Genomic DNA, 24,503 nt, shown 5'->3' on the forward strand with positions numbered 1-24,503 from the left:
TACAAAACGTTTTGGGGAAACAGCAAATGTTTTTCTAAATCTGTCCTAAGTTTTTACACCAAATGGTTTTTAAAGAAACAAAGGAATTTGATATCTGGTCAGTTTGACATTTTTAAATAACTTTTTATGTATTCAAACATTTTAACAAAATGCAAGCTCAAATAAAAGTCCAGAAACCAGAAAAAACTGTCTAGTGATGACTTTATTTGGGTTTTCAAGTATACTCTGAAAAATGGAAAAAACCACAGAATTTGTTTTCTTTCAATTACAGAATAGATGGTTAGGTTGGATTGTCTTTTCATTTCATATATTAGATAAATTACCTTGTATGGTGCAGCAAATGTTATTTAATCAATTAGATGTAGTAATGCCACAGTAGGCTATATCATAGACTACATTATAAAATGGCAAATGTTTACCAAAACATGAAAGCGAAATGTAGGAAATACACAAATGTAGGAAATACACAAATGACTTTTACATGCAACTTCTCACACCATAGTGTATTTAGACAATATAATTATATTTTGTACCTCCTAGATTTGAAATAAAATCTAGGGCTGCATCTGAGGTTCATTATTTAGTACATCCAGTAAGTTAAAATTTACATTCACACAAGGAAATAACAGGGTAGTGCTGTACAAGTTGAGTAACCTACTGTTGGCCAATAAATCCTGCTGCTCCAAGTGTCTCATTTATTGGCTACACATACAGTATAGAAGGTGGACAAAACACCTCACTATACAACGGCTCTGCTACAAATAGTTTTGTTGAGATTTAACTTTTCATTCAACCTGATGGCCATGTTGTAAAATAACTGGTTTGGATAGTCTGACAGTGGAGAGCAACATGAAACATGGGCCCTGGCTGGAATCAAACCAAGAACCTCATGGTTCAATTGTATACATCTTATACCACCGGGGCACCAAGATGGCACTAATGTCCACTTTTAATGCTGAACACATCCTAGAAATGTCTTTAAGTCTGTTGGTAATGGACTTCTGGACCACTGTTACAGTAATTGTTTTCCTGTGTCCAATGTAATTCATCAGCACTGCAGTCTCAACAAAAACTGAACATAATGAGCATCACAAATCATCTGGAGGGGATTTCTGTTAGTGTCCATGCCCCTGTACATCCTGATTCGATAGTATGGCGGTGGAGAGGCACTCAAACATTGGTCTCTTTGCGCAAGCGCTTCATACGTTGCACGTTGTTCTCCATGGCAGTAGGGTTGGTGATCTCTGTGGCACAGCTAGCAGGAAACCAGCCTCTCTCTCCGTCTCGCATTCTCTCCCCATAGCACCAGGCTAGAAAGAGCAGACAGTTCGAGTTCTGATATGAGCACTCCTGAATGCTTTTAAGTGAATTGTAGAGGACAGGACACTGACTTAGCTGGAAGGTCTGGATTTGAAGTTTGTGTTACAGGTCGTGACAACCAGGGTCTCACCTTCCTCTTTCTGTAGGACGATGACAAGCTCAGCTTGTTGCAGCCCCAGCTCGTCTGGCTCCTTTGGCATGTAGGCTTTGGTGGCCTCATACTGTGGTAGACCTGAAACACATTCCCATAATGCTATGTGGTAGATAAAACCAAAGCTTCTATGTAAGGTAGAGTATATTTTCCTGGATTCCATGTTTCTGTTTTCAGCACTTAGTGTGTGGTTCTTCATATTGAGCTGCCGTGAAAACTTGGGAAGCCTGTTGTACTGTAACAACACATCCTGTGACACATATCTGAATATCACAGGCCAATCGCATTACTTCCTGGTATGTATCATTTTCCCTGAAAAGGTACACCCTTGATAAGGATATCAAATGTCAAGAAATACACATACTCTAAACTGTAGTCATTACACAAACACCCATTGTTAGTGCTTCCTGTGTGATGGTTTTGTTTTTAATATGCCATAGACCCCCGTTTATGGAGTATTAAAAACAAAACCTCTACCAGCAGTATCACAAGGGCGTGTAATTGTATGAACGAGATCACCGCTTTAATTTCTAAAAGATTTTGTTTACTATCCAAAATACTGTGTGTTCTCACATACTGGACACTAAAGCCCGATCTAATGGAATCTGAATGATTGCTCCACTTCTATGTTTTGAAATCTGTACCATGGATGTCCAAGGCACATTTGTCACACACAGTGGCTTCAAAAAGTGTTAAGACCCCTTCATCTTTTGAACACTTTGTCTTGTACATTTTATTCTATTTTATTTTATTTTATTATCATTTTTTCCCATCAATCTACATTCAACCTATAATGACATAGTAAAAACGTGTTTTTAGAACTTTCTGCATATTTATTAAAAATCAAAAACTGAGGTCTTACTGACAAAAGTAATTCAGACCCTTAGTTCAGTACTTTCTAGAAGCCCCTTTGGCAACAATTACAGCTTTGAGTCTTCTTGGGTGAGGCTTTAGAAGCTTTGCACACTTGGAGTTGGGCAGTTTATCCCATTCTTCCTAGTGGATCCTCTCAAGCTCTGTCAGATTGGATAGGAAGAGTCTGAACTGCCATTTTCTTGGTCACCTCTCTGACCAAGGCCCTTCTTACTAGATTACTCAGTTTGGCTGGACAGCCAACTCTAGGAAGAGTGACACTGGTTCCAAACTTCTTCCATTTCACAATTATTGGGACCACCGTGTTCTTGGGAACACTCAAAGCTTTGGAAATGTTTTTATACCTTTGCCCTGATCTGTGCCTCGCCACAATTTTATGGCGGAGGTCTACAGAGAGTTCCTTGGACATCATGGCTTGGTCAGGGTTCACACAGATCAAGAAAATGTTAGGAAATAGGTCGAAAATCTGGAAAAGAAGGGAGCAACCATGTCTGATGTGTGTGTGTGTGAACAAGATTGGTGGATAATAAACATGAACATGTGTTTTCTGATCAACACACTGCATTACCCAACTGTTTAGGGCCTCCATGACAAATTAATCATTTACACTTGAGAGGAAAGAACAGATTTTTTTCATTAGGAGGTCACTTTTCATGATTACACATACACACTGAAAACTGAGGTCAAACTCAGAGTTAGTTCAGTATCTTTCAAAGAATGACATCCTTGGTAAATAAAACGTGCAAACCTACCATCTGTACGATTGAAGACACCTGCCTGCTTGTGCTCTGTAAGAGCCACTATCCAACGAGCTCGGTCCACCCTTGGCAACAGAGACAAAAAAAAAAAAAGCATTGTTAAATACAACTCTAGACCCAGTATGGTCCACTGTACATGTAATAAGACAAAAAAAATGAGGTTTTTTATGACTGATCTAAACATATGGGATGATTTTAGGTTGGAGTTTAGACTTCTGTCAGTAGAGGGAGCCAGACACAAAATATTAGATGCGGTTTCCAGGTCATGCAAAGGAATGTGTTTTTGACAACATGACAAAGATTCCCGGAGGCATGCGAAACTATGACAATACACATTCAGAGACAGAATAGAGTGTTTTTCAATTTATGTACGAACCAATACGTGACAGAAACGCAGTCAGGAGTGTCTATTATTCAAGATGAAACTGTACCTACTGTCATCTTATAGTACTTAAATCTTTTGTTTTCAAATATAAATTCCCTCTTGGGAGATACTAACTGAATTAATTAGGTACAGTGCATGGCTGATGGAAGATGAACGCAGCTGTACCTGGACTCAGCCACCAGGGAGATGTGCTCTGCTCTGGCCTCGCTGTTCCTGCTCATCAGCAGTTTGAAGGAAAGGTAGTAGCTGGAGCTGTTCTTGGCAGGCGGAGACGTCCGACCCTCAGCATCCTCCCCGACCTCCACCTCGACATTCTCCAGTGTGGCGTAGTCCATCACAACAAAGCTCTCTTCACTGGATACACAAACAGTTTTTACTTATATTTCAATTTTTAGCCTTTTTCTCTTTAATCAGATAGACAAATTTTATTCTGTGGCAGCAACATGCGGGAAAAATCCCAGAAATAATGGTGCTTTAAATGACAATTTTCACATATTATAGTTTAACTAAACCCCGCTGCAATTTTACTGTGTATGTGTATATATTGTAGACACACAAAAGGCAAAGCAAAGCACATTTCTTAAGACCAGGTCACAGTGTCGACTTTACAACCCTCAAAATGACTCCAGTGTTGTGGGTCAGTCCTTCCTCTGAGCTGACATTGTTTGTTTTCTCCCTAACTCAAAACAGAAAGCTGTAGTCAGTTGAGCTGACATGCTGAATGCAAGATTGAGGAATCTCAAGAATGCACGCACCGCATCCATACTCTCTACTTTCTCTGTCCCCTTCCTCTGTTTCTCATGTTCCCAGTCAGCCAGCAGCTGACCCTACTTAGTGTCCACGGGAGTCACCAGGAAAGAACCCCAAAGTTCATGAAATGCTCCATAAACTGGTTGCGATTCTGAAGCTTGTCTTCTCTAGCTGGCTGTTTAGCAGATTCACAACTAGGTTCTTTTTCATTCTAAAAAGTGATTTGTTCTGTGAAAGAAACTTTAAGGCTAGAAATTCACAATACATGATGTCCAACGATTAAAACCATAAGCTTCCTGCTCTGGTTTCATTATCTCTAATGCCACTGCAACTCTTCCACACGACACTATATTTGACAACCTGGAGAATATTTACTTATATTTTTATTGTTTATAATGAAAATCTGTCAGTTATGTGCATCAGTTTTGTAAAACCCTTTTTCTGTAGAATATTATGTTAGAATTTAAGGCAATAATAATCAAAACACACTGTGTATTTTAGACCCACTTACCTCTTCTTCTTAGTAACGATCAGTACGTCATTGAAAAGAAACAGGTAGTAGCTCCTGTTGCTGAAAGCCCTCCAGATGCTGAGCTCCTCAGTGGAGACGGCAAGCTCGCCACGCTTTTTCAGCCACCGCGATGACGACACCAGAGGAAAGGGCTGTGAGGACACAAGATTTATCAGGTTAGAAAACTGGACCAAGATGTTTTCTTCTGCACTGGATCTGTATTATTACTACACAAGGAAAGGAAGTCCCATTATGTTCCTTGCCCTTCATTTTCACACCCATAACCAACATTTTACCCAAAATGTCAAACCCTGTGTACGCTACATTGACTGTATTCTTCTTTAAGGGTGTTTTTGCAGAAAAACATACTACGGTCGCTCTTACCTTGATTTTACCAAAATCCATATGTTTCTGGATGGTGTACATCTGCTCTGTCCTCTCCATCCGCCTCGCTCCATCATTGCAGCTGGTGACCAACTGTTGAGGTATTCATCACAACAGTGACAATAATGACTATCAAGACCTTAAAAACACATCAACGTCATAGTCCAATTTCACTTTGGAGATTCAGCACACCGCCGAGCTGTTCTCAGCATCTCTAACCTTGCTGATGGCATGCAGCGCCCACACAGCAGCAAAGTACTCCGCTGTCCTGTCTGGAGTTTTCTGGCAGATTGTCTGTGAGGTGAAAACAAAAGGTATGAAAAGTACCAGTCGTTTACTTCTGTAGGTAGATCCACCTTAAGCACCACTCTACATGACATCAATCTGAATATGTAGTTCGTAAATCATTAATAACTTACTGATCATTAACTCTAGTACTCTATATATAAACACATACTATATATACACTATTTGTATATGCAAAGTTATAGTTGTGTATATATACACGTGATTCTAAAAAAAAAAATTGAATTTGACATTTGAAAATACAATTGTTTTATAAAGATGGATACAGTTGAAGAACAGAGAGATGATGTGACAAGTACAAACTTCAATTAGACTGACATGTAAAGAGCCACCTTTATGGAATGACAGCCATCTGATGGAATACACTTTAGGAGTAATAGTTAATATGGCTCTCAACCTGCCAGCCATGAACACAGAGGGGTGATGATTTTATTTTGTCAATCAAATTTTTTTTTTCCATAAATGATAATCCAAATAACAAACAAACATTTATTACATATATTTGTATCTATAATTATGTTTTTAATTGATCTTTTAGAAAATATGTATTTTCAGCTGTTATGTGTCTTCCAATCAACACAACACACCCTTGAATGGCAGAGTGAAAACCATAATTTAGTCAGAAAATTCCTCAGATGGAAGGAGATTAAGAAGGCTGTAACAAGGGAGCTTCCAATTCAAGCTGAGATGGGGCTTTGCTGAATAACTTCATATTTTGGGAAATCCGTGGATTTTCTTATTGAACAATACTATATCACATTATCGTTTAAAAGAGGCTGTCAAAGTTTTGAGGTGGTGTGCATCTGACCCTGATTTTGTGCCTAAAAGATTAATATTAAGGTTTAGGGTGTAGGCTTCTAAAGGCTGAACAACATACTGTACTTTACTCCAGCAGGGTCCAAAATGAGTTTTCAAAATCTGAAAAAAGGTGGCTCGAATAATAATGATTTTTACAGATTTCTTCAAGCCCATCATTACGCTGATCAATTTAAAAAGTTAAATAAACAAAAATACTTAGATAATATTCTGCTGAAAGTCTTCATAGAGGCATATGTTAAACTCAAACCATAAGACCATCAAAACTCTATATGGGTTTATTACATACACATTATAATTAATTTTATAAGGTTATGCAAATATTTCTCCGCATTCAAGTCAAGGTGACAAAGTAGTAATGCAATGATTATACTGATTGTATGTGCCTTGGCATATTCGAATAAAAGGGGAATTTCCACAAGAGAAAAAAGGAAAAGTCCCTCAGTCTTCAGCCATACACATGCTGTGACAAGGCGCTGCTTAATTTTTAGGTTTGAGAGCTGTGCATCTAGGAAAGTAAAGGTTACACTGACATCAAGCAGCAGCGGCAGTCTGGTGACTCGCTGCATGGGAAGGATGAGGAACGAGATCATGGGGAGGCCTCCGCATTCACTGCTCCCTTCAATTTGCTTCAGTGTCTCTTTGAACACAGTGTTACTGGTCCTTGGAGACACAAAGAAAAGGGGAAATTCAGCTAATTCTGCCACATTACTGTGGAAACCTAACAGCACGTTACAGCTGGTTCTGCTACTCACAGCAGCTTCTGCAGCGTCCTCTGCTGGAAGGTCTCGTTGGAGCAGTAGACAATGTAGGGCTCAAAGTGGCGGGCAGCATGGTTCTGAACAATATCGCTAATGTCCCGAATCACTGGGTTGTCATAGTGACGCCGCTCAAGGTCCTCGAAAAACCTAAAAATGGAGAGAGAGGGGGAGGTTAGTGAAGAAGTAAGAGGACTTTGTTTTCCTCCCACAGACCACTTACCTTAGCAGGATGCACACAGATATGTGAGGAGTAATATCAGGCTGAACTGAATGTGATAACTTAGGTATTAGATTTCAGGACCACTTGCACCATCAATGTACAGATTAATTTATCACTGTCATGAGGTTAGGGACATTTCAAGTCAGTTATGACAAACTTTATGCAACAACAAACAAGGTCCTATTTGGCTTTGTCAAATCCAAGTTGGTCAGATATACACTACATATTGTATTGGAGCCCATTTACATTAAGGTGTCCCTGTTGAAAGTTATATTAAGTAATGTTTGTAACGGTTGGATTGCTGGAAGAAATTGTTTTTTGAGCCAGTAGTTTCTGAAACGAAAGACATCCTTCTCCATTTAGTGGAGACTGAAAGATGTGAGCTTCAGAACAAACCTGGAAGCACAAAGACTGATCACTTCAAGTTCCCAATATACTAAAACACTACACTTACGTAAAATTTAAATTTTTACTATATCACACTGATCCAGGTGGTCCCGTCTGACTTGACTGACTTGAATGAATTTCAGCCCCACCCTTGAAAAGTACCTTTTTAACAAAAAGGAGTAAAATGACACCTAAACAACAGCCCAACCCCGGAAACACCTACAGGAAACACATTCATACACAGATACTGTAAGTCAGACATGTCATACAGCAGCTTCTCTCTACATCTTCTGCCTTCTAGTTTCACAGATCCTGTTTTACTTGGAAACAGACAACAAGAGGATTAAAGACAGACGGGCACCTCTTCTCTTGCTGCTAGAATTGAATCTATTTTCATTCAATTAAAGTAGCCAGCAATGCACAGAGCAACACAGGCTGTTCTCGAGCAAATTATCATCTTAAAGACAGGAATACCACTCAGAGCAGCTAGGCAGGAGAACCAGTTCGGCTAGCATGTCTTAACATGTTGACAGAGCCTGCAGGATACTAAAGACATGCTAAAGTAAAATACTCTACCTGAAACTTTAAATCAACCCATTATCCACTGGAAACCTCATCTTAGTGGGAATATAACGTAACTATATGTAAAAAAAAAAAAACGAAAAAAAACAAAAACGACAATGCGCAGCTCACACAGAGAACTCTTGAAATCTGTAAAGTGCAGTAGATATGTAATTCAGATAAACCAACCGCCCAGTCCACTGCTTCACAAACTGATAGCATCATCAGACCCTTATTTACGAGGCGGTTAACATCCGCTGCAACAACTTCTCCATCACCCTCTCACACACACACACAAACAAGTAAGACTATAAGAGTGTTGTGCCCACCGCTGGCTGACTTGGTGGATGACAGAGATGTTGGAGAAGAGGTGATGGTGCTCTGTGGTTGTCATCGTTTTCCTCAGCGCTTCGCTATTCTTGAAGTGACGCACCAGAATGCCCAGGCTGTGCAGGTACGAGTGCTCTGAGGTGATTATCTCAAAAATGGCCTGTCAAATGACCACACAAAACCAAATGAGTGTGCATGTGGAGGAACTATTCACACTTGCAACATATACTTTCATTTCAGCTTTAACCCTTTAAAAAAGGAAAAACTCAACTTTGTGGTGTTCTTAAGTTATTTTGTCATGAAGTTCTGTCAGCTTTTAATTTACTTTTTCTTGAACCCATTTTCCTTCCACTTGGCTTCTGTGTGACTTCGGGGTTTCCTACATTTCCTAGAATTTCCCTTTAACAACATCCAGCAAAATGGCCTCCACGTTTTGCATTCAACTTTTGGTTTTATGCTTGGTGGAAAGAGCAAGGCAGTAATGGAGTTCTTCAAAATCAACAATGTGCAACGGACAAGTCCCTGACACAAAATACTGTGGCTGCAATGCATTCTGGTCTTTAGAGGCCGCTGTTGGTGGAGGAAAACTGCATCTCTGGTCTCCTTTGACAAATTTCTCCCTTCATTTTAAATACTGGTGCAAAATGGGGAATCTAGGATTCGATTGTGAGTGACACAAAAGTCTGATTTTTACTATTGATATTTTAGACTCCACAGAAACTTATTCTCTATGTATAATAGAGTAATGGTTTGCCAATTATCCAAACAAATTATTAAAATATACCAGCAGATGACAAAAGAGAACCAGAAATGGATGACACATCAGAAGTGGTTGATTTATTGCAGTGTCCAAGGTACAGTAGTTCTTCCTGTATGAGCGTATAAATATTTTGTAATGAAGGGTTAGTTAAGCTCTGTTGTTTGTGGTCAGGATCTTAGGTGAGCAATCAGGTGGTGATGGCACACCTCCCACACTCCTGTAAGGCCGATGTGGCTCAGAAAAGACCAAAGGGCAATAGCTCAACGGTATCAACAACACTACTTCCTGAAAATCTCAGACGGCTATTAATGTTTCAGGCCAAAAGCTCAGAATTGCACTAAAGAACAGTAAATAATTTGTTTAAACATGGTGAAACTGGCAGCGCTCCACTCTGTTTGAGCTAAAGAGGTTCAGATCTTCCTGATATTATAGCCCAGTAGAAGAGCTGTATCTCTTTGTTGATCTTAGTTCTCCAACCCCGAACTTCACCCAAATGCTTTCATATCCCTAAAACGTAGCATTAATGCTGCCATTGTGAGCAACAAATCTGGAGCACACTGCTTAAGCACTTACACTAGACCCATGAGATGGCTAAAAGAGAGAGGGCCTGAGTCTGATTACACTGGTAGGGTGTGGCTTTATTCAGGGACTGTAGTGCACACAGGGTGGACCTTTGCTATTGACACAGCATCTGCTGTCAGACTGGTCGTGAAGACACATTTCAAAAGGGAAAATCCACCCTCAAATAGTTTTACACTAGGTAGATGGTATCAGTCTGTGATGTACAATTGCTTTCCAGGAGTTATTTTGTCATGAAACCCGTTTTATCTACTTTCCTTTCATTTCCTAGAAAGCCTTTTGACAAAACCTCTGAGAATGAGTTTGAACTTGTTTCCAGGCAATGTTGGCAGATCTGGGATAAAACAAAAATCAATAAATCAACAAAACCAGTTAAATAATCAATAAAATGTCGATCTAATTCACTTTTGGGGACAGTACATAGACTTGCATTAATTTCCTGGAGACTTAACCTAACCCTGACCTTAACATTTGATCCAAAAATCAGCTTTTTCACAAATTGGGGCAAGGCTTTTGTCTCTAATTGGACAAGCGGTCCCCAATTAACTGGTCTGAAATGTGTCCCCAAAAGTAGCCTATGACAGACAACCAACCATCACAACTAAAACCTAAAAAAGCTAAAACTAAAATGTCCTCACAATGATGGTTTCAAAACAAGATTTGTGCACACAACCATAGAAAGACATGTAAACTTACACACACACCAGCAGACACACATACTTACCTCTTGTCTCTTTCTCTCCTGAGGTGAGATCAGTGTCAGGATACCTGTGTCCTTCACCTTTGTAAGAGATACAGAAAGAAACCAATGTTAATCTCTCACATAATACTACAAAGTTTGTTTTGAAATGTTTTGAAATGTTTTATTTATTTATTTTAAATGTAATCGTCTCCAGCCATCAGACAGGCTCAGTGAATATTCTAACATCTGGAGCAAACTCTGGAGCCAGCATTTCCAAACAGGGCCATGGAGTGTGGGAGTTTATGCAGCAGCAGAAAGATGTACAGTTTGACTGTAAGCTTTGATATCCCCCCCTTTAAACAAAGTGGAAGTTAAAGAGCAACAAAGAACAATATTTTTAATCAAAAGAGCAACACAATGGCTGGATATGTACGCTTATTAATTCACACACCTTCGCAGAACTCCAAGGCTGCACATGATTTTCTTTCCCTCAATGCTCATACTTTGTACATCGGTACAGTTCAGAGGTCTACCTGCGGTAGCTGGCTCCAGGTAAGCTGTGCTGGCCGGTAGCTCTTCACCACGATGCCCTGGTCCTCCACAGGAGGCTCCACCACCACAAAGTCATCCAACAGCTCATCCTGGCTGGTGGAGTGCAGCCCCCGCTCACGGATCTCCTGGTAGAGTCGCGGTGTAGCTGAGGATCGTATCAACAAATATCACTTATCTATGACTTCACAGTCTCAGTGTGCGATGGGGTTTGCAGTTTGGATTCACATGACTTTCTACGTCACACAGAGAACATTTTTCATGACCACAAAGCGCAGGAAAAAAAACCAAAAAAAAGCAAATTCAAAAAATGCATAGTTTAAAAGGATGACAATACCTGGTGAGACATCTGCTCTACAAAAAGGACAGACAGTTCTTCAATAAACACTTCTCAAATCCACATAATTATAACTGAAAAATTGCTTCCACGTTAAGGACTCAACAGACATTCAGCATGCTGGCAGTGTTCAGAGTGAATGATTTCCTGTTCGGGCCTCTCCTGTTGCCTTTAGTGACCCTCTCGGAGCTATGACATGGAGATTATGGCATCCACATATCAAATCCAGCTAGCCATAACACTTTTCATTACTGAGAAATTCTAAGACACTTAAAAAAAAAAAAAAAAAAAAAAAAAAAAAAACCAACACCACACGTCATTGTAATTCCCCAGCTATTTGTAGTCATGCAGCCAGATTTAGAGCAATGGACAGAGTGACACATTAGCAAACATACCATCTTTGAAGGATCCACGTTGGTTCTGGTTCCTCTTTCTCCCCAGGGTTCGCTAGAGGGGAGACAGCAGTGCAGCCTGAGCTTATCACTGTGGAATGCTTGTGCATCAATGATACTCAGTTTTTCTAGTCTTTCCTTCTCCCAACAACTCATTCTCTCTTCAGCAGTGCCTCTTTCCTTCAGTTCTTAAGCGTTGAAGTTTTGAATTTATATCTGGTATGAGGTCTTAGTCAACACTAGTACTGGTCTAGAAGACTTACGGAGAATTTGAGTTCATCGCCGGGGCTATTGGCTATGCTGGCTGTGATCTATTAGAGATTATTAGAAGAACAAACCTATCAGCTGGGCTCTGTTCTCATTTGAAGAATGTGTTGGCAGCGAAATCAACATCAGTGTTTCATTTAGCCAGTTTGGTTCAAAATCAAAGAATGTTGCAATACCTCCAAGATTTCTAAAAAAACGGATTTAATTCAAATGTAATTATTTCATTGCTGGAAAATGACCGCTACTGATGGCTCTTGAAATATTCATGGCTAATATCCAACAGATGAACAGATAAAAATTCCCTTTTTACAATATTATTAATTTTACTCATTAGCCAACTGCCTATCAAATTCCATTGAATTTACTTGGAGTACATGGTAAATTGACAGAGTACAGTGCTGCCTTTTGAGCCCCAACCCCTCAGCATATTCACCTTCCATCCAGGGCTGCGAGCTGGACCAGGACTGGTTGCTCTGTCCTCTCTGACAGGTTTCAGCGTGGCCACAGCCCCTCGTCCTGCCGCTAAGGCCTCCATATCCAGGCTGGTCACAGCCGCTCTGTATGACTTGTTCCTGCGGTTCCTCCTCAAAGCAAAACCATCTCCATCACTGTCATAATCCTCCCAGGACACATCTGGCCCCTGGGTTGAGTGTCGGCTCCGGGTCCCACTGCTGGAGTGCTCTAGTCCCACTGGGAACGTCACCACGGTGGTGTGGTGGCGGTTTTTAGGCCGGCTAGCCGTGGCTAATTTTTTGGGGATGACCTGGTGGGTGCCAACCTTCAGTGCTGCAGGACTCTGGGTACTCAAAACCACCTGCTGAGGCACCACAAGCTTGTCTACTACATCTTGCTGGGCTGTGGATGTTTCAGATTGGGGTATGGAGGGACTCTGTGACTGGCAGCAGTCATCACCTGGCTCAGATATATGTAGTTCTGTGGAGAAGTGGCTCTCCAGAATAAGAGGGGCATGGTCGCCCATGCAGCTGTCTGACTGGCTGTGGGACATGGTGTCCTCCTGCCTTGACCTTGGCCCGGTCTACTGAGCACTTCAGCAACTACAACATTGGAGGAGTCTGAAGAGGAGGGGGAAAAAAAATTACAGCCTTTTACTCGAATAACTAGGAGACATGAGTTCAAACTACAAGCAGAGAAAATATACAACCTAGGACCTTAAATGGAGACAAAGGAAAACAGCAGGGGTAATACACATGACCCTCAAATACCACTAGTGACTTACAGTGGGGCTCCCAGATCACTTCCCATTAAAGTTGGGAGCCTAACCCATGATCCAATTCCCCACTCACACATTAAGTCAGTTGGCCAACGGGAGCCAGTTGTGTCACTCCTCAATCTCATATCAAGGGACTCAACCCCATGACTCGACACAGAGACCTGCTCCAACAAATCTCTGCACCACAGACGCTACAACACAAGACAAATTCGCACCTTTTTCTGATAAACACTCCTCACCTGCCCGGTGCAAAGAGTATGGTGAAGCGCAGACACACTAGCACGTTATTATACAATCCTAACCCTTACAAACATATAATAGTGACAGTCTCAAAAGGACATTCATAACAGACGTAGCTTCATACGCGCTTTGAAAAATATACAGCCTACTGCCATAGCACTTACAGCAAAATGAATGATTTGCTTGTTTTTTCTTCTGTTCAGAACTTCCAATAACTTCGCCGCCCGAGAGACGGATTAGGGTGGGTGGGGGAGAAAGAAAATGTCCGCCTCACATTCCCACGGTTCACAGCTGCGAGGCGACTCGCAGTTCGGCAAACGCTCGGGGACTGGGAGACGTTCTGCGGCCGTCTTACCTGCGCGAGCGGGCCTCCCCGTGAAACGATGCCACGGGTCAGTCCGGAGCCTCTGGGAAGCCGCCGTGCGGTGCGTGGGGGAGCGCTGCTTTCGCCGCGGCTGCAGTACCTCCCTCCACCCTTGTCACATATTTCTCCTCACCCACTCACTTCCTCCTCTGTTTGCCGGCGCCCATTAAGCTGCGCCGCCTACGTCACCACAGGTGAGCGTCAATCAGCCACGGAGCGGCGCCGATGCGGACCGAAGCGGCCGATGGGGGGAGACCCGTCTCACGGAGGGAGCAGCTCGACGCTTGGATCCAGCAGCCGCTCCTGTGACGCGGGACGACTTTTCCGGTCCAGCTTGTTCACATCAAACTCGACCAGTTTTTCAATAAAGCGAGAACCGGCAAACTGGATGAAAACTGGCGTAAAGTGTATTTAAAACATACGAGTTTGAGTTTGACCTGCGCACAGAGTTGTAATCCTTATCGATACACGAGGATATCGAAGATTGTTTATCCTCCAGCCAATTTCTACCATGTGTCTTTCTTTCTAATGTTTATTGACGTCTTATCCACCTAGAAGGCGGCAGCTCTCTGGCTCCCTCTGGTGACCGACGGCAGACATTAGCCTACAGTCCAGTCACCGTTTTGATGTAGACTGCGCGTAGAGATGCGTGTTACGGGAAAACTCCACGTACACACGTCAGAAATGTCGACAGTCTCTGCCAAATTTCAGAGGTTTTTTGGGGTTGAGCTTTCTTATTACAAATATTCATTGAAAGACGCAGCCAATAAAGAAAATGCAAAATTGAAACATATGGAAATTGTATTGCCAAAGATCAACATAAAGTCTGTAGCGCTTTTTGTTTATTCATTTTATTAGTTACTTTGTATAGTGTATTATTATGATTATTATTATTGGTATGCTTTTGTCATTGGTGGTATATTAATAATCACCACAGGTGAATCAACCTCAAAAAAAAAAAGCTGAACATTATCAGCTTCAGGTATCGTTTATTCATGGGCTTTTTACTGTTGTACCACTCTAGTGGGTCTTATTGTACGCGTGATTCTGTTGGAGGCAACACCAGCACATTCTGAACTTTGGTGATTAAAGATTTATTTTCTTTATTTTTAACAGTCTGAAAATGTAATTATACATGTATTAGCCAACGTTCTATTCAAGCAAGGCTGAGACATGTAATATAATGCAGTATGGGATCAATGACATGACAAAATTCTGAGGGTCACTATATACAGGGTTTACATACATATGTAGATATATATATATAGAGAGAGAGAGAGAGAGAGAAAATCAAATGGCAATGACGTTTAAATCATTTTCAATTTCAACATCATATGGCATCCGTTTAAAGTGAATTCGATTATTTCCAAATGATTCCCCACCCAGAATCATGTCTTTCATGAAATGTAGATCCAACATAATTGTAGTAAACATAGAGTATTTTCCATTGTGTGGGAATACCAGTGTGTCATAATCAGAAAGAGACATCTGGCATGATTGTGAGTTTCAGTAACTCTTAAATGTCAGTGCACAGCTTCACGCTTTGCTAACATTTAAAATCCGCATGTCTCCTCAGTTCTGTCAAAAATATTTGACTCAGATTATCCACATTTCCATATTTAACCCCGAATTGATGAACCAATGGCCAAATATGTGAGAATCCTGGGAATTCTTGAACACCTGGAACTGGAAGGAGCTTTTTAGACCAGAGACATTATGAATAAAATTAGCTGTATAATAATCAACTTGGCATTTGTGTCAGTTCTGTCATGTGAAAGGTTGTTAATGAGTTAATTATACAGTACATTTGTCATTTACCGATGATGTTATGGCTGTGTCTGGCAGACAGACAGCACTCCGTAAGCAGATCTGCTCATCAAAGATTCATCCTACAGGTTAATGGGACAAAGGCCGGAACAGCACAGAGGGAGTCGTCTGGTGAAGAATGCTGCTCTTCACATGTGCATGTTTTAGTTTTGTTTTGTGTTGTTTTTTTTTTTTTTTTAAAAAGGCCATGTTCAAATAGAAACTAGCATGATTGTACTCACATTGTGTCTTTCTCTGAAAATCCAAGGCCCTGGGGACAGATGTGCTTAATAAAATATCACAACATGCTGATACACATTATGCAACGCATGCACACAGCATTTCACATTCATGATCGCAATAGCTTAACATTTAGGTCACATATAGAAAAATGAAATTGGAACATTGCAGCTTTTTTTTCCAGAGACAAATAATAAAATTCAGTTTGCACAGCTACATAATCTTTACATTATTTAAAATAGGATACATATCAATATTCCAAATCCACAAAGAAGTGACAACAAGCTTATCTATAGAAACAGATTACAGTAGTTTGAGCAGTGTTAGCATTACAACTCTGGCAGTAAAACGAAGCAATTTAGAAACTGCTTCTATGAGTTGGATACAAAAATCTCATGACTAAGTAATATAACATGATAAAGATATGATACTCTCTACATACATTATGCATTAGCTGCTTCGGGTTGTAATAAGCCTTTGCTGACTATATCCATGCCATGTTTAGAAGACAAAACTGTTATGGAGCTACTTTTCCATTCATTACGTAATGGTGAGTGGGGCTAATAAAAGGAAAATATGAATGCAATAAGAGGCTTTTTCCCCATGGCAAAAATGCTCACAAGTAGCCCTTCTCAATCTATCACAAGCCTCTTAAATCCTCTACTGTATGCAAAATAGCCTCTATTGATTTGCAGGAAAACCAATGGAAACATACTACCGATAATCTTAGTTTAGCTCAGGACAGATGCATTTATAGCACGTCTTAAGCAGGAGAATCAGTGCCAAGAGTTTGTGTCCATGAGACATTCAGTGGGAAGTGGAGGGTCACGCTGCTGTGTTTCACCCAAGCTGAGCCTCAGAGCCCCTGTGGACAGCAGCAGCCACAGCATGGTCCTGTGTTTCTGGAGGCTGAAGAGTGAGACGGGGTTTGGAGGAGACAAGCTCTACCCCACTGTCCAGTGTACAGTGTGGAGGATCCGGGAAGGGGCGGCGTTCAGTGCAGGCCTTGGGGTGAGTGTGCGAGGGGGGGGTGCTGCAGGGCAGAGGAGGGGGAGATGGCCCAGTTCACTCTTTGGCTGTATCCCCTTTCTTCAGGATGATCTGCCGCTGCCAGGGGGCCAGTTTGGTCTCATCGTAGCCCAGGGTCCGCAGTCGCTCCAGCTCTGTCTTCTCCTCCATCTCCTTGACCTGTTTGGCCTCCTCCTCTGCTTTTCTAGATGCATCCATGAAAAAAGGTTCAAAAACAAAACAGTAAATTAGAATTGTACAGGAAACGTACATGATCTTTTTTCTTCCCATGAAATTGGCTCATCTTCTACATTTACATTTACATTTACATGTTTTCATTTGTGGCCTGGATTGTACCGCGTGTCTGTCGCTTTGGATAAAAGCGACACACACGAGTGTGTAGATCAAGGGGAAGCCTTTCAGAATAAATGCCTCAACGATCAGTTCAACTTACTTCTAATATGACAATCATGCAAATCTAACACTAAATAACTTTATATAATAAAAAAATAGTATACACAAACGCAAAAAGATAGTGACAATATAAATACAGTTAGTAAATACTGTAGTTTGACTCTCAAATCTATCGTGTAGGATAAGCACATAAGTATGTGGACACCAAGATCTCATTCCCTAATCATGGGTGTTAATATGCTAGCATAACAGCCTCCTCTCTTCTGTCAAGGCTTTCTTCCCGCAACATCAGGCACTTATGTTGGGTGACAAGCCCTGGCTTGTGGTTGATGTTCCACTTTATGCCAATGATGTTTGATGGGGTTGAGGTCAGCGCTTTGTGCAGGCCAGTCAGGGACTCCAAAACCAAGCTGGGAAAACCACTTCTTTGTGCATGGGGAGCACTGTCATGTTGAATGAGGAGAGAGTACATTTGCCACAAAGCTGGAAGCACACTTTTGGCTTGAATATCATTGTCTGCTGCATAAGATTTCCCTTCATTGGAACTAGAGGGCCTATCTTAAAAGCCATGAAAAAGTAAACGAGTTTTGTGTACCTTTGGTCTAGTGAACTATCAATACTTTGGGGGATATAGTGTTTCTTTGGTGATCTTTCTTAACAGGCCTTTTTCACGGCAGAGATTTTGACTTTTCATGGCATGAAAAACACGGGTGAAACAGACATCTGTAAGGATGATTCACTTCCATCAAGTATCCCAGTAAGCCATGCGCCCACCAGGACTCTGAAGCTAGCTCACCTCTTTTTTTTTTTCATTCTTTGAATGTAAAATTTACAATTAATGTACAGACCAGGAGGATCGATCGATCAATCAATCAGTAATGACGATGAATTAAAATGCGTCACATTACGTCGCTGTGTAATGAGGCCATTGGATTGTTTGACCACGTGGGAATAATTTGGGAAAGGAGGAACGCACCTGAGTTGAAACAGCAGCAGACGAACTCGTGGCTGCTACACTGAACTTTTGGGATTAGCGAGGAGAAGTTTTGGGACACGTTTTGTTTCACTTCGTAGCAACAGATATTAGACAACACTCATACGCATATGTTCCATTACCTACTTCACAATGCGACCTGTTCCAGTGTTTGAGGCCTCAAAAGAGACAGGTGAGTGTGTGGTGGTCTGGTGGACTTCTAGCTTAGGGCGCTAGCATGAGCCCTACCATAGCTATAGCTAGCTAGTTAGCTTAGCTTTAAGAGCAAATAGATATAACCCCGGAGGAGGATTTAAACAGTCTAACGTATTTTCTTTGTCTGCGCGTACTTCAGTTTAAGACAAAATGTCCACCTCATTCTCAGCAGTGTTAGCTTTGTCAGTGAGAGAGAAGGGGCACCAACTAGTGGCGTTAGTTGTTACAACAACAAAATCATCTGACTGCCAGAGAGCTTCCTGTGCCTCTTTATTTTTTCATTTTAGTCATTAAACAGGCTTAGTTAGTATCTAGTTTTTGGTTGTTACTAAAGATGATTTTTTTTCCCCTGTTGTTTCCCCCTTATCATTTTTTTTAATCTTCATAATCCTGTGAGATTTGGCAGTAAGGAATGGGACATGGTGTGACCATTTTTCACCACTAGATGGAATCTTTAATCTCAGATTCATAGTCACAAATTAAATTATGAAATTATGGAGTCTTATCTTATTATCGTTTAACACATTACACAAGAAGCTCGATGTTATGTAACATTGCTATGTGGAATAAATGTTTTCTTACCTTTTCTGTTCCCTGTCACATCAGCAGAACGTAAACACAAGAGAAAAAGGAGTAAATATCTTAAACAGCAAAAGAAGTATTTCACAAGTTAAAACAATGTGGAAATACAGTTGTTGAACAATTTATATAGCTATACAAAATGAAGAAGAATCTTTCCAAACCGATCCACAAAACATTTAATACAATGCTCTGAAGACAAATGAAAACTGCAGCACAGAATTTTGTAGGTTGTAACAGAACAAATTTCTTTTTTTTTTTTTTTTTTTTTTTCCCCTTCAGATAAATTTTAAAAACAAGAAGTTAGGCATCTCAGACATTCTTTCCGCCAGTCATGGATCTCATTTCACAATTTCATTGTGAACATGGCTAACGGACACTGTTTGAGTTACATTACCTTCAAGCGGACAAAAGGTCAAGAGTTTCTGAACATATTGTTCTGCAAATACAACTGCCAGATATACTAGTTCCAGTCTCAAATAAAACTTTGTGTTCTATAGTGAATTAGACCTGCAAAGAAAGCTTTCTTTGAACCGAATATAAGCACTGATGGCAGAGGTCAGGGGAATGCATCCATTGTTCACGATAACAGGCAATGCCTAAATATACTGATAATAAAATAGATCAGTGCAACAGTGTTGTGCAGAATGGCCTCTTGGGGTGCAATATCAAAAACTGGTAATGTTTTCTTAGTACTTAGTCCAAGTTTGTTAGAATCTAAATACCGGCCACAAAGAAATGCACTTGTTAATCAACAGTGGAAAAAGTATGCTTCCATCAAGATAGTGTGCAATCATACAACATATGCATCTCTAGACTGTTCCAGACATATTAGGTTTACTTCAGATTCATGCACAGTTCAACCTCCATATCCCAAGCTGGGTGAGGCATCCTTCTTCTGCTGTCAAAAAAGAGATGAACACACTAACATAGGCAAACACATTGAGCACAGTCTTCCCCTACTGGCTAAGTATATAATAAATATGGTACAAGATGAGATTAAAATCGGACGTGCAGAGCAACACAGCTTCGTTACTCACCTCTCTTCATCCAATTTCTTCTTCATCATGTCTCTCCTCCAGGCTGGCATCGATGCCAGGCGTGCTGCCTCCTCCTCTGCCTGTAGAGGGACAGAGGGGAGAGATAGATAGGGGACCATACCAGTTGGTGGAGGACTGTAATAGTAACAGAAGCCCTGCTGTCCTGCTTTGGATTACCTCAACCCCTAGTGAAGAGATCAGCCTTCAACAAATTTGAAGAGAAATTTTAAGTGAAATTTAAATTGTCTTTCAAAGAATTACAATGTATATAGTAATAAACTGTATCAATATTTAGTGAGGGTAAGGAATGAAAAATCAACCAAGGTTTGTTTATCATTTAAGGATTAAATATGCTAAATACCTGACCAGCGTTAGATTGAACCTGTGAAGTTACAAGACAACCATCGGTTTAAATTGAAATTATAACAACGTGTATGCAAAATGGCATAAAACATGACCTAACTGATTTTCAATGCATTAAACTGTCCCAGGGTGATGTAGTACATCAGAAACTCTGGAAACCCCACTCATTTTAGTTTTGGAATACTTACATCAAATTGTGTTGCAGTTCTTTTTAGTCATTTCCAGGGTTTTACAGTCTGGGTGAATAACTCAGTAAACCTGCTTACTTTAACTGGAGTTAATTGGAATTTCTAGGTGGTTGTAATACTTTTTTAAAATCAAGTCTGGTTGTGTCATGGGCTTTGAAACCACAATTAAATTAATCACATTCAATCAAAGGTGGAATTGAGATGTTTCATGCCTGCAGTGTCACACATGGCCTCTCTAAATGTTGGACAGGACAGGTAAGCACCTGCATAGAGAGAAAACTGTAATGAAATGTTAGTCCACCTATCAGGGCCAACCAACATAGACATTCTCAAATTTCAAATAGCCTTTATGGAAGGCTTAAAAAAATAAAATACTGAATATAGCATTACTGTGTAAAGTGATGAACAGCAAACAGAACTCACAATAGATACTCTTCTTCTCTGTCTTTGAAATAAAATAAAGCCTTTTAAATGGACAGGACACTATGCATACATACTACAACTGGATCCTTTACTCTCTCTCAGGCTGTAATCGGAGGTGGAGCAGCCAGAGGGCAGCCATCTTGGATATCTCATCATCAACTGACAAGATACGTTACCCTTTTGCATTCCTCTTACTAAAGCATTTCACTTGCCCTGGCAAACATGAATCCAGGTAAGATTATCCACACAGTGAATTTTTAATGATTTCCCCTGGCAATTTCAGTGCAAGAAAAAAAATCTAAAACATTTGCTGATAAATTTAATAGAATTATGATTTGCTAGTAAATAATTTATATGGTCAAATATGGATTGTATTATCGCTAGGATAAGGCTATTTACTATTTATCCTTTGGTAACATGAAACTAGTCAAGAGTCACAGATTCCTTGTGTTACCTTAAATGAATTATGTAGGTCAATAGCATGATACCTGTGAGGAACTGATGTTCAGTAATGGTAGATTTACCATACTTTTGTCACATTTTGGGAAAAAGCTTTATTAAGCACTGTCATATCCCCTAAATGTAGCTTTCTAGCGTAATATGCAGTAAAACAGATGGGTACTTAGAGCCACAAGCCACATGGATTGATAACAAGCTACATGCAGCCATGATTATGTTTAACCAGTGACGTCTTGAACTTTCTAGCCTTGGCAATGTTACTGTTGTGCACTGCTCATTTTACTCACATTATATCACTCACATAATTACCTCTGTATCAAAACCCTCAATTCACAAAACTGTCTAGTGCCGGGAACTACATTAGAGAATGGACACCACACGTGAATCAAACCTGTGATGACCTTGTGATAAGTTAACAGGTTGGAGCACCACATAACCTTTATTTCAGAAATCAATAACTGCTCTAGGAAATATCAACAGCCCGTTGCCTTAAAATTGAACTGTTCCCAATAAATTCCATAACTAGTAAAGAGTAATGGCAAAAGTCAATCCAATTGGTCATAAAAGTAGCTGCTAAAGAGGTGCTGGGTCGTTTCAGTTAAGAATAATGGAAAAAGGAAATTTAAGAGACATTGATTGTTGAAATTCTGCTACAAGTTATTGGTTTTTGGGTCAGGTTTTTGTCATCTGTTGTGACAGTTGACTGCATCCACGTGAGTCAGAGAGTGTAGCCAATACATTGAATTAGCCTGGCAAGCATCCATTACAATCAATAATAAAGGCAATAAAAAATAACAGGGAAGCTTCTGGAATTTTCCAACAAATCAGGAAAAACTTGTTGACCTGTGATTGTGCCTGTACACTGTTCTGGATTATGAATTGTTGGGCTCATTTGAGTAAGAAGTTCTGGATTCATGTTTATCAGCCACATTTATCTGGCCAACGTAAGTAAAAGGCAAGTTGACATTGATATCTACTAACAGGTAGGACTGATGCTTTATTACTATGATCTTATAAGTTGTCCTGTGCTGGTAGTTTGTGGTAATTAGTGATATTGCCCCTAAATATGTGAATTTGCCAGTCAGGTTGAATCTGAAAGATGTGGGTGCGGGCCAGATTGGGGTATCTATTTCATGCCTGAGGAGACCTGTTGAATCAACTATAAACAGTAGGCTATTACAATTTTGTAATGCATCGTTAACTGCATAAACACATGCAGTACATATACGGTTCCTCTTTAGAGTCTGGGCACCTTCTGTTGAAGTGGGCGGAGAATTACAATATCTATTTAATTAATGGAAAGTTTGAATTTGACAATTTGTGTTATTTGCTAATGCTCTTCATTACTTGGACTTGATATGTTGACTGCACCTTCATTGTCACTATTAACAATGTCACCTCACACTATAGTGTGCTGATTACATTCATCAAATCTGACACAAATACTGTACATAAATACAGATCTATATATATGCCTTTAAGTTTACCGGCTGACTACCTTCCTTTTTGGGCTGTGAGTTGATAAAGATTCACTGTAACCTCATTATGGCTCCTGTAAGCCACAGATAGCATGACAGCAGGTGTTGCTAAGAGGGTTATTTGAAGCTAATCTTGATGCTGCAGAAGACGCACTATGAGAATAGTGTTTCTTGATAGCTACATGTGCTACAGTGCAGGATTACAAATTCAAGACTTTGGTGTTTGACAATGGCCTTTTTTTTTGGTGTATATATATCGAGGTGAATATTTAGGTTCTCATTGTGATAGACACAAAAATGTCTTGTAAAATAGATGAATTTGGACTTATGGGCAATCAGAAAATTGAAATATTTATCAATAGAGTAAGTCTCTAACAGCTTACTGAAAACCTATAATCACAAAAATATCAACACACTTTATTTCCAACAGCAATGTAGAAATCAAAAATAAAGGAAAGCAAAGAGAATTATGCAAAATTAGAGCAAATCTCTCAATCACTCCAATTATAGAGTAACAAAAGGATGGAACATACTTCGTGGAACAACTACAAACTCTTCATTTGATTTATCACTTAGATAATAGCTTTGTCAGGTGAATGCTTCCATTTGCTGACAGAAATTTGAATCTGAATTACTATTGATAAAAGTAACAAAAGGCCTTGCATTTACCACACTGCTAATCTTTGTAATGTATACTGAAAGGCACACATTGTATAAACAAAATCACAGACTTAAAAACGAGGACCATTTGTGAAAAACTAAGTAACCTTAAACTCTCACAAACTGGCTGAAGACCTAGTTTCATTACCTTTGAGTCAAGCAACAAAGAGCACTTAAAATAATACCATTTTGAAAGAATGAAAGGTTGTTTTCTTACACTGTCACCTTTTTATTTCTAGCAACTGTCTAACCCGGTACTGAGTTCCATTGTGAAGTGAATCCCTTGTCTTTCCGAGATACTAAATCAGAGAGACCATCTCAACATGAAATGCAATCTGAATTATTGAATATAAAACAAGTGTGCAGAGTTTTACCAGTTATGTCCTTCGTTAAAAAGATGGTCTAAAACACAATACATCACAACGTTTATGGCATATCTTTTCCTCTAAAAACTTGTTTTCCTACAAAGCAGTGTACCATGGTAATCAGTCATACTAGAGTGAAAAAACTCTTGGTTCAACACAATTCAAAAAGAAATGGTTTCAGCAAATTCATGTGTCTTTTTACATCACACGTTATCTTTTCATCCACTTAAGCAAATGCAAATGGTAAAGTCAGTACATCTAAGTGGATGCTCTTTACTTTGCTCCAGTTAAGTCCCTTATGTGGTCTAAACGTTGACACACCAGATTAGTTTCGTCTCTCAGCACACTCCACTGTGCAGGTCAGTTTCCCTGATCCT

The 24,503-nt window shown here is 40.0% G+C and overlaps 2 protein-coding genes across 8 annotated transcripts in view; both read right to left on the bottom strand.

Moving 5' to 3' along the window:
• Positions 1 to 184: 184 nt before the first annotated feature.
• Positions 185 to 14,409, bottom strand: arhgef16 (Rho guanine nucleotide exchange factor (GEF) 16). Of its 2 annotated transcripts, none has more exons than XM_040152187.1 (15): positions 13,906 to 14,409; positions 12,513 to 13,152; positions 11,816 to 11,867; positions 11,068 to 11,231; positions 10,577 to 10,633; positions 8,513 to 8,673; positions 7,010 to 7,162; positions 6,788 to 6,917; positions 5,352 to 5,426; positions 5,133 to 5,225; positions 4,749 to 4,900; positions 3,653 to 3,841; positions 3,097 to 3,167; positions 1,451 to 1,552; positions 185 to 1,310 (listed from the first exon to the last, which is right to left on the bottom strand). In XM_040152187.1, the coding sequence occupies exons 2-15, from the start codon at positions 13,083 to 13,085 to the stop codon at positions 1,171 to 1,173; spliced, it is 2,112 nt and encodes a 703-aa protein (XP_040008121.1). In that variant the 5' UTR covers positions 13,086 to 13,152; positions 13,906 to 14,409; the 3' UTR covers positions 185 to 1,170. The 2 variants fall into 2 exon arrangements, with proteins under 2 accessions (XP_040008121.1, XP_040008120.1); XM_040152186.1 differs by lacking the exon at positions 13,906 to 14,409 and adding an exon at positions 13,715 to 13,898.
• A 628-nt stretch (positions 14,410 to 15,037) lies between these two features.
• Positions 15,038 to 24,503, bottom strand: part of espn (espin) — a 44,966-nt gene continuing 35,500 nt past the window's right edge. For 3 of the 6 annotated variants that reach the window (XM_040153609.1, XM_040153606.1, XM_040153607.1), the window contains 3 exons: positions 20,191 to 20,270; positions 19,154 to 19,174; positions 15,038 to 17,173 (listed from right to left, as the gene is read on the bottom strand). In XM_040153609.1, coding sequence (XP_040009543.1) covers positions 17,026 to 17,173; positions 19,154 to 19,174; positions 20,191 to 20,270 — 249 coding nt within the window. In that variant the 3' untranslated portion in view covers positions 15,038 to 17,025. Of the gene's footprint in view, positions 17,174 to 19,153; positions 19,175 to 19,439; positions 20,052 to 20,190; positions 20,271 to 24,503 lie in introns of those variants that run through there. The other 3 variants (XM_040153611.1, XM_040153608.1, XM_040153610.1) reach the window with 2 other exon arrangements.

This window comes from Xiphias gladius, chromosome 18 (genome assembly GCF_016859285.1).
Source record: "Xiphias gladius isolate SHS-SW01 ecotype Sanya breed wild chromosome 18, ASM1685928v1, whole genome shotgun sequence".
Classification (NCBI taxonomy): Eukaryota; Metazoa; Chordata; class Actinopteri; order Istiophoriformes; family Xiphiidae; genus Xiphias; species Xiphias gladius.